General features: G+C 38.2%; 1 protein-coding gene across 1 annotated transcript in view; it reads right to left on the bottom strand.

Annotated features, from left to right (window-relative positions):
• Positions 1-7,583, bottom strand: part of LOC138060245 (uncharacterized) — a 13,950-nt gene extending 6,367 nt beyond the window's left edge. The window contains exons 1-4 of the mRNA XM_068905981.1: positions 7,266-7,583; positions 2,999-3,181; positions 1,245-1,319; positions 218-312 (exon numbers count right to left, since the gene is read on the bottom strand). Coding sequence (XP_068762082.1) covers positions 218-312; positions 1,245-1,319; positions 2,999-3,181; positions 7,266-7,571 — 659 coding nt within the window. The 5' untranslated portion in view covers positions 7,572-7,583. The remainder of the gene's footprint in view (positions 1-217; positions 313-1,244; positions 1,320-2,998; positions 3,182-7,265) is intronic.
• Between the last annotated feature and the right edge of the window lie 7,417 nt (positions 7,584-15,000).

The raw sequence follows: 15,000 nt of genomic DNA, 5'->3' as shown, positions 1-15,000 counted from the left end.
TAACTTGCAACACCTTGTTTTCAAGCTGCACTCCGGTAGCTACGAAAGCCTATTTTGTCGTTACGCACGCTCGCTCAAACTTACAGTACTGCAAAACACACAAACACCAAATTACATTTGCTGGAAAATCTGCTTTAGGAGATTTTCGGATAGAACGTGTGTGGTATGCCTGATTATTAAGAGTACTCTAATATAATAAAATGCTTCTAAGCTAGACCTGACAACAGCTGTCCCTAAACTTTTCCCATGGTAGTCTCTATCAATGGTACATGCCAAAACGTCGCTGTACGGTTCAAACAATTCAACCAAATTCTGCAAAGAATCACACCAGAAAAGAAAATCACGTACAACGTTTAAGTAGTAACATGTGCTTATTAAAAGAGAAGATTATCACAGCCTTTCGTGTTGAAGATCAGTGGAATATTTAGATTCTAGAGATTCTCAACTTGGAACTGTTAGCAGATGTAACGGTTATTCCTTTTCCCTGGGCGTGAAGGCAGTAATGAGATGCACACCTGTTTAACTAAGCGTCACAAAGTGTCCCCTTAACCACTTTTCTGAACCTAAATAGGCGATTCCATTATGGCATGATTTTACTACCAAGACCAGAATGCTTTGTCAAAATGCTTTGTTATTCTGATTTTTCTTCTCTCCTCCAAGTCTAATTGTTAAAATTTGCCTAACAATAAAAGCAACTCAAAGCAGTCTAGTCTTCGTAGTAAATGATATTATCATGCAAATCGCCCATACAACTTGTGTGAAGAAACGTGGGCAATAAACATCAAAAATTGTCCCCCATACTCAAGTACAGTAAGCATTATCAGTTTTGAAAAAACTCGTTTGTTGAGAATACTGACCAACATGAAAGTGCCTCTTGGATCCCGCAAGAAAGATAAGAGGAGGGGGTGTTGAAGTGTGGGAGGTTGGGGGAGGGGAGGGGGGGGGTGACCTTAACAAGAAGCAGATGATTTTACAGTGTTTGATTGAATTTTAGCTCTACATTGATACCTTTATCTTATCTCAGGATACATAAGTTTATTTTAGGTTGACGAAGCTATGCTATTCCACAATTAATGCAAATCACCATGCCAAATTTTGAGGACATGATCACCCCCTCCTCCCTCTCCTCCCCTCCTCAAACACGAAGTCAAAAAGATTATGGGCTTAGTACCAGTAATAATATTTTATTTTAATTTTCTAAAGGCCAACATTCTATTTGTCAGTGAGCATATTAAACAACAAACCTGTTCTGTAATTGTTGTAGGAAGATTCTCAATAACGATAACATCACTGCCATCTGATGAAGCCAACAAATCTTCCTGTACAAGAAAAAAGAAATTATTCAGTGGTGTATTTGTCTCAAATCAAACGCTTACATGTATGTCCATGGACAAGGACGTAAGAGTTATTTTTGTTGACCATCTCTCTTTTATTTTGTATTTCTTGCCAGAATTGCACATCAAACCTTATATCTCTGATAGTCACACCTGATCATTTTACTCAGTGGCTAGTGCCAGGCCATTTTACTCATCAATAATTGGGAGCGAAAGGAGTTGGAAATATCGATGGGTGTATATTTCATTGTGTCTATTGCAAGGCTGCTGCCTAAGAAAATTTTAAAGGGGCCCTCAGAGCTAAACGCTGAGAACTTAGGAGCCCAACATATGAAGTGAAAGGTGTTGCCCAGAGCTATTCTTTGGGAGCCCCAGGCTACTGGGCTTCTGTTAGGCAACAGCCTTGGTCTATTGCTTTGTACAGATATGTACATGTATGGGCATGTTCCATAGGATGGTGATTTCATCTTTTCTACAACTTTGTTAGGAACGTGCTCCTTATCATGCCACTGGTATTATTATCATTATTGTTGTTGTTGTTGTTCTTCTTCTTATTATTATTATTATTATTATTATAATAATATTATGATATACTCTACTACATTTACTACTGCTACTACAAAGTTCTATTATTAGAGATTAAAGGGCTACCTAATGAACCAACAGGTTTTTGGACCGTTTGTTTTTGTTAATTGGAAATTTGCATTGCTTATCGTAGCAATGTGATTGGATGAACTTCAGCTAAGTTGGCCTGAATTTTCATACATAAAAATTTTTCCACAGCAAGCAATGCCTGTAGGATGAAGGTGAGCCTTTAAGCATCATATTTACGTGAAATGCGAAACGATGGGATACTGCTTGTCATACACTGTAAAAGCATGAAAATTATGTTATTCTAACTCGTCTCTCTCGTTTGAATAATTAATTGATACCTGCTGCTAACACACAAAAAATGAGCTCATATCAAACAAGTTTCTTTCCTTTTTGACAAAATGCCAATTTTAGTCCAAAGTTTGCCGTCTACTGTATTTATATGTTGCCTAATGTCTCTACTGCTAATTTATGTTTAAACCTCAAGGTCCTGGATCGAGTTTTGCCAATGTGCGAGCCAGCGAGCCAGCGAGCCAGCGAGCCAAACGTGCGAGCCATGCGAGCCGTGCGAGCCATGGCTGCGAGCCATGCGAACCAAGAAGCGAGCCATGCGAGTCATGGCTGCGAGCCATGCGAGCCATGACTGCGAGTCACACAGTTATTGAAAGCTGACCGGTTTAAAATGGGGGCGTAGACTTAAAGTCGAAATTCGCATGACTCGCATGGCTCACTGGCTTGCAGATTGTCATTACCCCCTGGATCAAGTAACCACGTATTTACACCACTTTCTAATGTGGATCAAGACAGTGAAGAAGGAGCAAATTACGTAAGCTAATTTGACATAAGAACATTAAACATACAAGGAAGGGAGCAAAATCCCTGCTGCTCATCTGAGCAGTACAACAACCTTAAATTTAGACAAGCAAAGAAAAGGATAAAAGTGAGTAGCTGTGAAAATGCAGGCTTAGTATTAGTCATACATAATTTCATTAACTAACTAAACAACAGTTCCAAGGTGAGATTGAGCCCTTATAGCCTTTCCAGAACCTTTCTTTTTATACAGCAGTACTAACCTTACATCCTATGGAAACCAAAGGTGTAGTGGAGCTTGTATTTCTTTCATCTGTTGAATCAGATACATTTGAGACTGGTCTTGATGTGTTATTCTTGTTTAACCTTGTAGCAGTCTCTTTGCACCACTTTGGCGTTGATGGCTTGACTTTACTGGCTGACAGTGGAGGAAATGACTCTTGTTTCTGTATTAGAAAGATGGCTCATTAATTTGACAAGAATGTTCATGACAGCTTGAGACATAATATCATGTCATAAAAGTACAAAAAATCCTAATGACAAAGTTCAACTGAATCTATTGTATTTTTTAAATGTCAACCTTAATTTTTAGTCCATACATAAACACATTAATTATAATAATTTTATACATGTAGATTACACACATACATGTACATACATATGCAATTCTCCATATAGAGAGAATATTATTATAATAGTATTACAGTTGACTGTTTGGCTCATAAGCTCAATCCCCCAGACAGGTTTTGTGCAGCAAAATAAATATATAAATAAATAGATTATTTAATAAAAAAGTATGAACAGCCATCTCTCAATCATCTTTTTTAAAAAGCCACTACGATGGAAATTTTGCATGATCATTGTAACGTAGTTTTTCGGCTTTCGCTGTCCGCCATTACTCGAACGGCAAATGACCGTGAGCGAGGAAAAGGGTTGCGCAATGCTAAAAATAAACGCGGCTAATTTCCCATGCTGTCTATGACATGTGAGAGATCGCTGAGTTGCTTTTTGCTGATATTATATACATTACTCCTTGATCGACTTGTTCGCTTTGTCAAACGCTCACAAAGCAATGCGCGTATGACGTGATGAGCCAAGTCTTGCATGAAGACTGCTTACAAAATGATTGCAGGCTTCTCCAATGCCGTCCGAGTAATGGCGGGGACAGATTTTTAGCGATTTTTGGCTGGCTATTTCCCGACTTATCTCGCTTCTATCGTTCCAAATTTAAATGCATTGTATTATTTTGAACATATTGACTCAATTGACGTTGAAAAAATTTGAAAAGAAAACCAAACATTTTCGTTGTAGTGGCACTTTAAAGCTTTTTATTTATTTCATTTACAACCAGTTTCTCCTGATAGCTGATGACGCAGTTCCCATAAAGCAGTCCATTTGAGTAAAATTGAATCTACATGGTCTGTGGCATTGTGAATAGTGTTGATAATGGCCAACTAATAAACTGTCATTTTCCATGGTTAGAGCACCAATCCTCAAGCCCAGGCACTCATTTAAAATTAATCAACTAAGAAGCAAAGCCAACTTCCAAATGCTATAAAAGTAAGCAACAAGTTGAAAGTGAAGATATCAAATCATTCATCAGTTATTGACCGGTACCACATCACATCTTAAATTTACATAACACCAAGTTTAAACAATCCAAAATAAAAGCAGACGATTATTGCACAAATAATGCATAAGTTAATAACAAAAAACATACCTAATATGCAGAAGTAATGAACGTGAGATTTGTGTACCCCAGATATAAACACCTTAATAATGCTAGTTAATGATATTATTATTATATTATTATTATTATTATGATCATCATCATCATCATCATCATCATCATCATCATCAGAATTCAAGGTGAATAGAGGACACTGGTGCATATTTACCAAGCCGCAGAGGGGAGAGGAAAATATTCACCCCTTTTCCTGATCCTGAAGTCAATAATACTGTTTATTTGTAGTACATACCAATTCAACCTGATGGCAAACATGTCTTACATATCTTCATGGAAACTAGGGCTGTATTACTCTTAACCAATTTGTATTTTCTATGGCCACTCAGGGGTGAAAAGCACGTGGCTTAAATCACAAACCATAAACCAAAAAAATCACTACTCCATCACATGCTGCATACTAACCATGAGTCACTGTAAAAAACAGACAGCAGATTGCAGACCAAGGATAAAATGATGGCTAAAAGGGCGAAATGGAGTCTGTGCACTGAACTCCAGCGATTCAAGGAAATAACCAAAACTTCTTACAATGTTCACATACCACAATCCTTTAAATCTATCCGTATCAAATGTCACTCTTGTGGAGCTATTTGTACCTTTAAATTAAGTGATGATTGTTTGTGTACAGTTGTTAAATTTATTATGTATTTTTGTCTTTTGTTTGGGTCCCTGGAGTGGAGCTCTGTGGGGATACCCTGCCCAAAGGGGAGAAGTTTATAAATAAATAAATAAATAAATAAATAAATAAATAAATAAATAAATAAATAAGTAAATTAATAACTAAATAAAAAAATAAAAGGAGACTAATGTTAAAATGCTGGTTTCAATAAGTTCCGACAAAAAGCATTGGCTACTTCACTCAGAGAACTCAAAAGCTGGCTACTTTTTTCCCTACTGGATTGAAGCAATTAAAGACAGATCCTTTCAAACCTAAAATCAATTTAAAAGTGATTATTTATTAATTGACAATGACAGCAGTCAGTTACTCTTCTCAAACCAGCCGCCAACTTTAAATTTGAATAAAATCCCTGTTTAAGGCATTACTGCGATTTTCATAATTCTGTGGAATCTCTCCTTCAAGCACCAAGCGCCAAAGTGCTTTTTGGCTTCCATCAATCAAATTTCCAGAAATAGCTGGGAAGATCGACTCCGCCTCCGGAAAGTGAATTGGAGTTTTTGTTTAGTTCACAGCTTGAATATCGTTATGATATGTTTTTAGAAATTCTTCAGAAAAAAGATTTGTACAGATTCCATTGCTTTCCATTGGCAACGAGTTCAAATGTACAAATGTACCTTAGGGACCAAAGATGTTGATTGGTGGGTTACATCACACATCAATTGCTTTCACCATCTGCCATTGGCATCGGAAGCTTGATTGACGAAAGTCAAAATGCAGTTTGGCCGTTAAGGCTTGAAGACAAATTCACCAAAATTATGAAAATTGCAGTAAGCAATAAGAAGTTGAATTAAATGTGATGATCCTTTTTAGGAAAAAAACCACTGCCAGGAAATTTTTGTCAACACAATAGCATAATGCACTTTTATACAGCTCAACTGATCTTTTATTTTAAAAACCCTTTCTGACCAAAGAATTTCGAAAAGTGCCGAGCCAAACGAGCCAGTACTTCCATAGGTCTTGAATGTGGCCCTGTATTCTGTAGTTGCTCCCATAGTTTTTCCTGGCTACAACTGTCAAATCTTACCTGTCCATAGTTCATATTTCACCCCCTGTCTGCATTTTGTCCCTGGTTTTCAATTTGCGGTCTGCATATGCAAGCTTATAGGCATGTTTCACACAGACTGGTTTGTACTCTTAGTGCTAAAGAACTACTTTTTTAAATTGCCAATCACCTCAATACACTTTTCCCTTTAATTTATTCTCCGATATCGTCCAAAATACATTGTGTTGTTTTTGGAACCTTTTCATGGAAATTTCACTTTTTTCACTGGTTTTGAAAGACAGGAAAAGTGGTCATACTTTGATCCATAACCGAGCAATGAAAGGGAATGTGTTTGACACCGGGTTGATGTCACAAATTAACTTGCATCGCTGTTTTCAAAGACCTATCGCAATGCAAAGCAGTCTGTGACGTCAACCCAGTATCAAACCCATTCCCCTTCAACACTCAGTTTTGGATCAAAGTATGACCCCTGCTCCCCTCTTTCAAAGCCAATAGACCTTATTCACGATGGCCACCATGTTGGATTTGCTATTATCATGCAAATTAGCTACTCACATCTGAGGGGGCAAACAAGACAAATAAGTTCGAGAGGTTATAACAAACATCTTAGCCACACAGATGATTTGTTTCACGTTCATTGAATGTTTATCACCTAAGCAGTAAAATAGAATGATTACACAAGTTACTTCGATGTTTTTTTTTAGTGAAAAATGAGGAGATAACAAAGTAGAAAGTCAAAATGTCAAAGGCAATCAAAGATATAAAATTATTATAAAAGGTACTTAATTCTAAGTTCTAAAGTGTACCTTTAGCATTGTTATTTTCAATATTTCGACGAGCCGATTTTCCGCAATTTGCCCAGCATAACACATGGCTAATTTGCATGACAATTTGAAAACCAACATGGCGGCTATCGTGAATAAGGCCTATAAAAAGTGAAATTTCAATCAAAAGGTTCTAAAAACAACACGATGTATTTGGGACGATTTCGGAGAAAATATAAAGTGGAAAAGTGTGTTGAGGTGATAGGTACTTCAACGTTTCAAAAACCTACTGGTCAGAGACAAGCGCTTTTCAAAATCATAACAAAAAAAGGCATTTTACGTTTAAGATGCTGGAAATTTGCTTCTCAACTTTCTCTCCTGGTCTCCTAACAGGAGGTGAATCTGTCAAAGCACGAGCTTTCATAAGAGAGGCTCTTCCCCGCCCAGTCGAACACCTGGGAATCGACTGCTTTTCCTTCGTTATTCCAAGTGCTGCTTTAGGAAGGGCGATGCAAGTGACATCTTTTGTTGGTTTGCCTCTTCCTTCTCCCAACGCTGGAATAAGTTCTGTTTCATCCGGCTCTTTCGAAGAGTGAACGTCAATAAACAAGTCCTCATCCCGTGTTTTCCTCTCAGTGGCCTTCATTTTGACTAACTTCCCCAGTCCCTGCGCTGCTGAGCAACATTTTCGTACCCAGGGCCTGGTTGTTCAACGCCCTTTAACGCCAATCAAGGATGGTGGCAACTGATTCATCCATGGACCGGGCCCACAGGGAATGTCGCAGGACCTGGGGGCCATGGCTCCTGTATGTCCCGCATACTCAGGAAGCTGCGCAGAAATACCGCATAAGCGCCTTGATTCAGCGGTACTCTTGGGCGGCTTACTGAATATGCGGGACGTATGGAAAACATGGACCTCAAGCCATGGACAATCCCTGTGGACCCGGTCCATGGACCAAACTTGTGGACTACCCCTCATTTTGTAAATTCAATACGTACTACAAGCATAAAAATCTTAAGACGAAAGAGAGAACTGATCCTCGCACTTATCTGGAAAATTTAAGCAGGAGTCCATGACTAGGAGCGAACAACTCCCATACTAAGCTTATAAGTCCATTAGCCGAACCAAAATTTCTTACCACTTCTTGGGAAAAAGTGTGACTAGTGACAATGGAGAGAGCATCACAAGTTGCTCTAAAATTTTGATGATAGAAAATCCGAAAGAGCAGCTTTATGAATATTTTGGGACTCAAAAAAGTAAAAAAATAGCTCCTCTGCATGAAAACGAAGCTAGGGAAAACGCTCCAGCAAACCATTGAATTTAAGATTGAATTCATGGTCAAAGAAATTTTAAGCTGAGGAATGTTCCTTTTTTTGAATTCTTGCTGTTTGTATTACTAGAAAAGACTTGAATTCTTGTTTTATTTTGAATGCGTGATTAATATTATTTGCCATGCGTCGTGGGTAATTCAAGAAGGCGGACAATGTTCCAGGTTAGTTGTTGGTCACAACTTCAGTCTCTTCCAGGCTTTTACGGCGGACTTTTGTTGTATTTCGTATGGCTGAAATATCGAATAGGCTTTTTAAAAGGTTTATCAAAGAAATCGGAATGAATTTAAGGCTATTTCAGAGCGATTTGTTATAACACTGAACATAAATAAACTACTGGCGTTCGACATATGAACTCGAATGCGATATCATGCTTTTATTCAGCATGTATGTGGGGTGATTTTCCTACTACGATTCTTTTTAACGACGTTGTTTTTTGGAATCTCTGCTAATGTTTTACTCTAAAGACAGTCCTCACGAAACTGGCTTATTTATCTTCATTTTCTGGGAAATAAATATAAAAGGTCTATAAGTGAAGAATTGAACTCTCCCGCCAGCAAACGTCTTTGTGTGGAGATAAGAGATAACTGCTTTCATTGCATCGACTCTTGTGGTTACCTATCATCACTGCAAGACATCCAGTCATGGAAAACTCTCGTATGAACCGCCGAAATTTGGCAGTGGGCACCTATCTTAGAGCTCGCAAAAACAGTCTGAGGAGAATATCCAAATATTACCTATCATCACAAATGCCGAAGTATTTTTACTATGAAAAGAGATCATGACATCATACATGCAAAGAAAAGATCATTAGAACAACGAGAAGGTCACGGCAGAGAGAAAATCTATTCGTGAGCCTCCAGCCAAAAGAACAACTTACGAACTGACGTGTTTGTGACAAAGTTAGGAGATACATTAAAGGAAAAAAGGTGTGCGAGAGAAACTTAATCAATGCAGTAAATTAGCTAGAGTATCAAGAGATTTGGTTGCAGCTGAAGCCTGCTATCATCGCAAATTGCTATTGAGAGTACATTCGGCCAAAGCCAGAAACAATCTCGTCTACCAGTTCATCCTTTCCAACTTTGAAAGTCGAACGTGCACGCATGGAATCAGCATCGTATGAGAAGCGTTTCGATTATGTCAGGAATGATTTACTGGAGACTCTAAGATTAAAATTAGACTCACAGATCTATGCTAAACGATGACCTCATACATAAACGATTTGGGCCTAACGGAAGTAAAAGAATAAAAAAAACGCACCTCCGAAGGACACTTGCAGCAGAACTCAAGTAAATGGGCCATTTCCGAGTTGCTGTTTGTCTGGGTTTCGAAGTGAGTCTTGGTGCTCAACTAGTAGTGTGAGGGAAATAAGTTCGATTTGCATAAGAATACGCAACTCATTTCCATTTGAATGGTTGTTCACCAGGACTCGCTTTGAAACTGAGGGATGCAGCAATTCGGAAATGGGCTATTAAGGCATGGGCTGGACTCAAATTATTGCACAAAAAAGTAAGGGGGTTGTCTAACTTTTGAAGGTTTAGTAATAACAACCTAAGACTTTCCCAGACTACTAACGTCACAAAAGTTTTTGTATTCAGTATATTGATGAGGATTACGTATGCAAATGAGGTCATGTGACTTGTTACGGCCACAAAATTCGAAATAAAAAAAGGCAACAGTTTATGCTAAAATTTATTTCACTTCGCTACTATTAGATTAAACAAAATGGTAAAAGAAAACGAACTTTGCTGGCCTTTGTTACATATGTCTTTAGTTTTGGAAATATACGGTATTTTGTACTAGTGCCCAGTCCCCTGTGGAAAAGGATTTTTTTTTCGGACATTTAAAATTATCGTGAAATGTCCAAGCACAAAAATGATGTACTCAATAGTGTAAAATTATAAAGGTAAATCCAGCCACCAGAAAATAATAAAAGTGTTGCCGTTTAGCTGAGAAGATTTCTGTGCCAAAAATAACTTAAACATGTCACGTGATAACATATCATTCTACAGAGCGGTTAAGGTTTCAAATCTTATTGCTGTTAACAATGCCCCAAAGTTATTTCGTGTTAACTTATATAAAATGGATCAACAGTTAGACCGCCCCCTCACTTATATTCATAAAACAGATCTGGGCCCAGACCTCAATTAACCCGAGAATTTGGCAGTTTATTGCAGTTTGAAGACCTGCTTGGAAACAACAGAGTGTCGCGACTCTAGTTAGCTAAAGAGGTGGCATAATTGTAGCAATTTAAATGGAGGCATACCGCAGGTTACCCGTCTAGGGCCGATGTTGTCGGTGGTTATGTCTAATGACCTCCACCAATACTGGCTCCTGCGCGCAAAATACGTGGACGATCTCACTGCTATCGAAATTATTCCCAGGAATGCGCCATCCGTCTTATTATCCATTGTCTCGCAGTTTCAATCATTTGCTTCAAGCAGTAACATATGTCTCAATCCAGTAAATGCAAGGTTTTGGCGGTTGACTTTTTACACTATACTAGTTTTCAGTGTCCTCCTATTGCCACGGGCGGCTTCTCTTTGGAAGAAGTTAAGTCATTCAAATTTCTTGGCGTCCTTATTTCTCACGACTTGACGTGGGAGGCTCACTGCGACTCTATAGTGAAGAAAGCCAACGGCCGCCTCTATGCTCAGTCGTCCGATCAACACTTGAGTACGCTAGCGTAACACATGCCAACCTGCTACGATATGTGTCTGACTCATTAGAGAGGATACAGAAGCGCGCAATGGCCATAATTTATCCAGGGAAGGATTATAATGAGGCCCTAGTTAATACCAACATAGTCACACTACAAGAGCACAGAATAGACGCGTGCGAGCGGTTCATATCTGGCCTAACACCACAGAATCCTTTATATCAACTTGTGTTAGATTGTATCGATGCGGCTGCTTCCTCTTATCAGTTGATATAAAACGAATTCCAGCGTTGACACTGATTTAAAAAGTTTTTAAAAAGTAAAACGTTTCGATCCCTTCCGTGACCTTCATCAGTTACTTATGCAAATATGACGAACGATGGTAAATTAGGCAAGTAGGTGACAAACGTACATAACGCCGGTGCCAAAAATGTTCTAAAAATTCTTGAGATTGAGGTACACAAGTGGAAACTCAACGTGCTCGTTGATTGAGTTCTCTTCGTTATTAGAATATCCTTATTAGTAAATCCTGTAAACCACGCGGAAGACAGGGGGATCAGGCAGTCTCTCGTAATCTGGTCGTACTTCCCTACGCTAAAGGCGCCTCTGAGAAAATTACAAGAGTGCTAGACCAACACAACATGAAAGTGGCGCACAAATCTGTCCGCACTGTCGGCTCCTTTTTTAGAAGACCAAAAGACCAACAAAAGAAAGAGGGCAAAAGGGGCACTGTTTACAAGATCGAATGCAACGATTTCGCGGCAGTGTACATCGGCCAGACGTCACGTGCTTAAAAAACCAGAACCAAAGAACATTATAAAGCCGCCGCGTGTTTCGACAAAAACCCTCAACTGGCCCAACGTTCCCAAAAAAACTGGCCACAGCTTTGATTTTGAAAACGTGTCAGTTCTTCACATCTGTCCCCAATGGAACCAGCGGTTGTTTTTGGAAGCGTGGTATTCTAATGAGGAAGAGAACTCAATCAACGAGGACGTTGAGTTTCCACGTTTGTAACTCAATCTCAAGAATTTTTAGAACATTTTTTGGCACACGCCGTTATGCATATTTGTCACCTACTTGCCTATTTTACCATCGTTATACATATTTTCATAAGTAACTGATGAAGGTCACGGAAGTGATCGAAACGTTTTACTTTTTAAAAACTTTTTAAATCAATGTCAACGCTGCAGTTCGTTTTAAGTTAATCGGCTTGCGAACAATCCGGCCCAGATCTATAAAGTGAAAGGAAAGGAATACAAACCTTCTTTTCAAAATTAGTCATACTCTATTAGGAGCCTGAAGCACAGTGGAGGCGCCCTCTTAGCAGAACCAGGGGGTGATGGAGGGACAATTTACTGAATATCCTTCGACATTGCTGCATTGTCCATTCCCGAGATCCAGGAAATAACTCAGGAATAGGAGTAACGTAACGAAATGTTGTAGCCGCAGCAAAGTCACCCGAGTTGTAATATGCTTCTTCTGATGATGATGATGATATTTTGGGATATAAATGCTTCAAGTAACAGCGGTGGCATTCTAATATTGCGGCATGTTTATTCCGGGGATAGCGGTAGAGGGTGGGGGTGAGGGGTGATTAGGTTTGGGTTAGGGTTTAACCGTATTAACCTAATCACCCCTCACCAACTAACCCCAACCCCCCACTAGTGCGAAGTGCGAGGATCACGTTTCTCAATTTCGTCTAATACAGTTACGTACGTAAGTAGTGTTTATGGCCATGTAAGTAAATAATAATAATATCAAAAAGGAATTGCTATATCAAAAACTATTATTTACTTTTCGGTGACATCTCATGAAAATCTTTCAAAAATTTATCTAGTTTAGCTGGATTTTGAATCCTAGAAAGGCAAACATGAATCCTCTCAGTAATAAGAGCTTCATTTAGGTTATCGTAAGGCCGTGTGTTAATATCATTGCGAATTATCAGCCAAAGGAAATAAATAAGTAAAGTTTGTTCGTTAATGCCCACCTGACATTTGGGTTGACTGTGTGAATTGTGAATTTAGGTGCTTGTCATCATATATTATATAAACAATTGCTTTTGTCCAATTTTTTAACGTGAATTGTCACAATAGAAAGTTCCTCTTTAAAGAGTGTTTTTCAGCGGGTTTTATTCGTCCACCATCCATTTATTCATCAGTGAATCCGTCTGCTCATTCCGTCGTCCTTCTTTCTAATTTTCAGTTGCTAGTTCGTTCCTTGGTAAATTCATTCATTCATTCGTATTTCTCTTGGTCGACTACAAACCAAATTGAAGTGAAAGGGATGGGGACTAAAACTTATCTCTTGGACTTGTACCAGTGAGAAATCGTTTCATTCTAGCAAATAACGCCTCACTTTCCCCCACCCTCCCCTTCCTATTGTTTCCATCAACGAGCACTTTTCTGTCACCAGGGCCCAGTTGTTCACAGGCTGGATAACTTTATCCAGGGGATAAGTGGCTATCAAGAGTGTGAGATATACCTCGCGTTAAACATTGACACTGGTTTTAGAACACGCCTAGGTTTGATTTTTCGCGAGCAAATACCTAAATCTTTGCACGCTGATTGCAACTGTTAGATAGTGATTACCCACCGGATAAAGTTATCCGGCCTTTTAACAAATCAGGGGGCCTAGGTTAAAGTTGGTGCCGCAGGCTCGCTACTCTTTTTAAGAAAAACCAAATACAAAAGCTTGGCGTTTGAAATATTTATAACACAATTATGACACAATCTTCGACCTGCTATCATTTCATAGTAATTTACTAATTAGACATCCTCTCAGAAGTTGAAACATGGCGCTGCCTTGTTACTGACACCGAGGAACTTTTTCGATTATCAAACGAGACACTGAATTCCATCCAGTGTGGCCATTGGACACTAAGGTGCAGTATTGCGGTTTATCAAAATATCTTGATAGGATGTTATTTGTTTGAGACTTGATATTTGGATATTTTATTGATATTTGGGTGATAATAGAATGATAATATCGAGGAATCATTTTCATCATAATGTGCATGTCAAATATTAAACTATCATTATCATTTGAGATTATCATGATAGTTGCTCAATAATTTTCGCTTGCAAATTCTGTAATTGTCGCCATCAAATCTTTAATTTGAAAAAGTGGTAAATTGAGATATCAAAGTATCACTCTCAAATCTTGAGAATAGCATGGAAAAATATATTTCTGAATAGCAAGCTATAATATCATGTATCACTCTCATTCTCAAATCATGTCTTACGCAAGTGATTTTATCATGTAACAAAGAAGAACAGACACTGACAGTGATTGTTTGATATATCATGATAATATCAAAATTCTCTAATAAAGCTGGAGAATACCACAATTGATCACTCTATTACCGGGTAGAAGAAAACCTTACTTAATAAAAATGTTGTGATAATATCATGATTTATCACTATATCACAGGGGGAAGAAGAAATTCTTACTTAATTAAATATTCTGATAATATCATGATTGATCACTATATCACAGGGGGAAGAAGAAATTCTTACTTAATTAAATATTCTGATAATATCATGATTTATCACTATATCACAGGGGGAAGAAGAAATTCTTACTTAATTAAATATTCTGATAATATCATGATTTATCACTATATCACAGGGGGAAGAAGAAATTCTTACTTAATTAAACATTCTGATAATATCACGAGTTATCACTATATCACAGGAGGAAGAAGAAATTCTTACTTAATTAAATATTCTGATAATATCATGATAAATTATGCTTATATGATAAAAACTAATGCGGAATATCAAAAAATCAGTCCCTTATAAAACCATTGATTAATCATGATATTATCAACACTGCTTACAAGAAACATACAAGATATTTCTTGATATATCATAAGTGATAATTAGTCATGATATAGTGATAAACCGCAATGCTGCACCTCTCTCCCATTGGAGTTACCATAGCCATTGAAATTTCCGATGTTGATCCCAGCACGGATTTTGCCCTTGGGGATATTCTCGCAGTAACCCTCTATTGACCCAGGACTGTGGGCTGTGCCAGCTGCTCTATATATCCACAGCGCTACTTCAACAGGCATTGGGCCACTGCA

The sequence above is a fragment of the Montipora capricornis genome, chromosome 8 (assembly GCF_036669925.1).
Source record: "Montipora capricornis isolate CH-2021 chromosome 8, ASM3666992v2, whole genome shotgun sequence".
Classification (NCBI taxonomy): domain Eukaryota; kingdom Metazoa; phylum Cnidaria; class Anthozoa; order Scleractinia; family Acroporidae; genus Montipora; species Montipora capricornis.
Note: the sequence above shows the minus strand (reverse complement) of the source record. Positions and strands in the feature narration are given on the sequence as shown.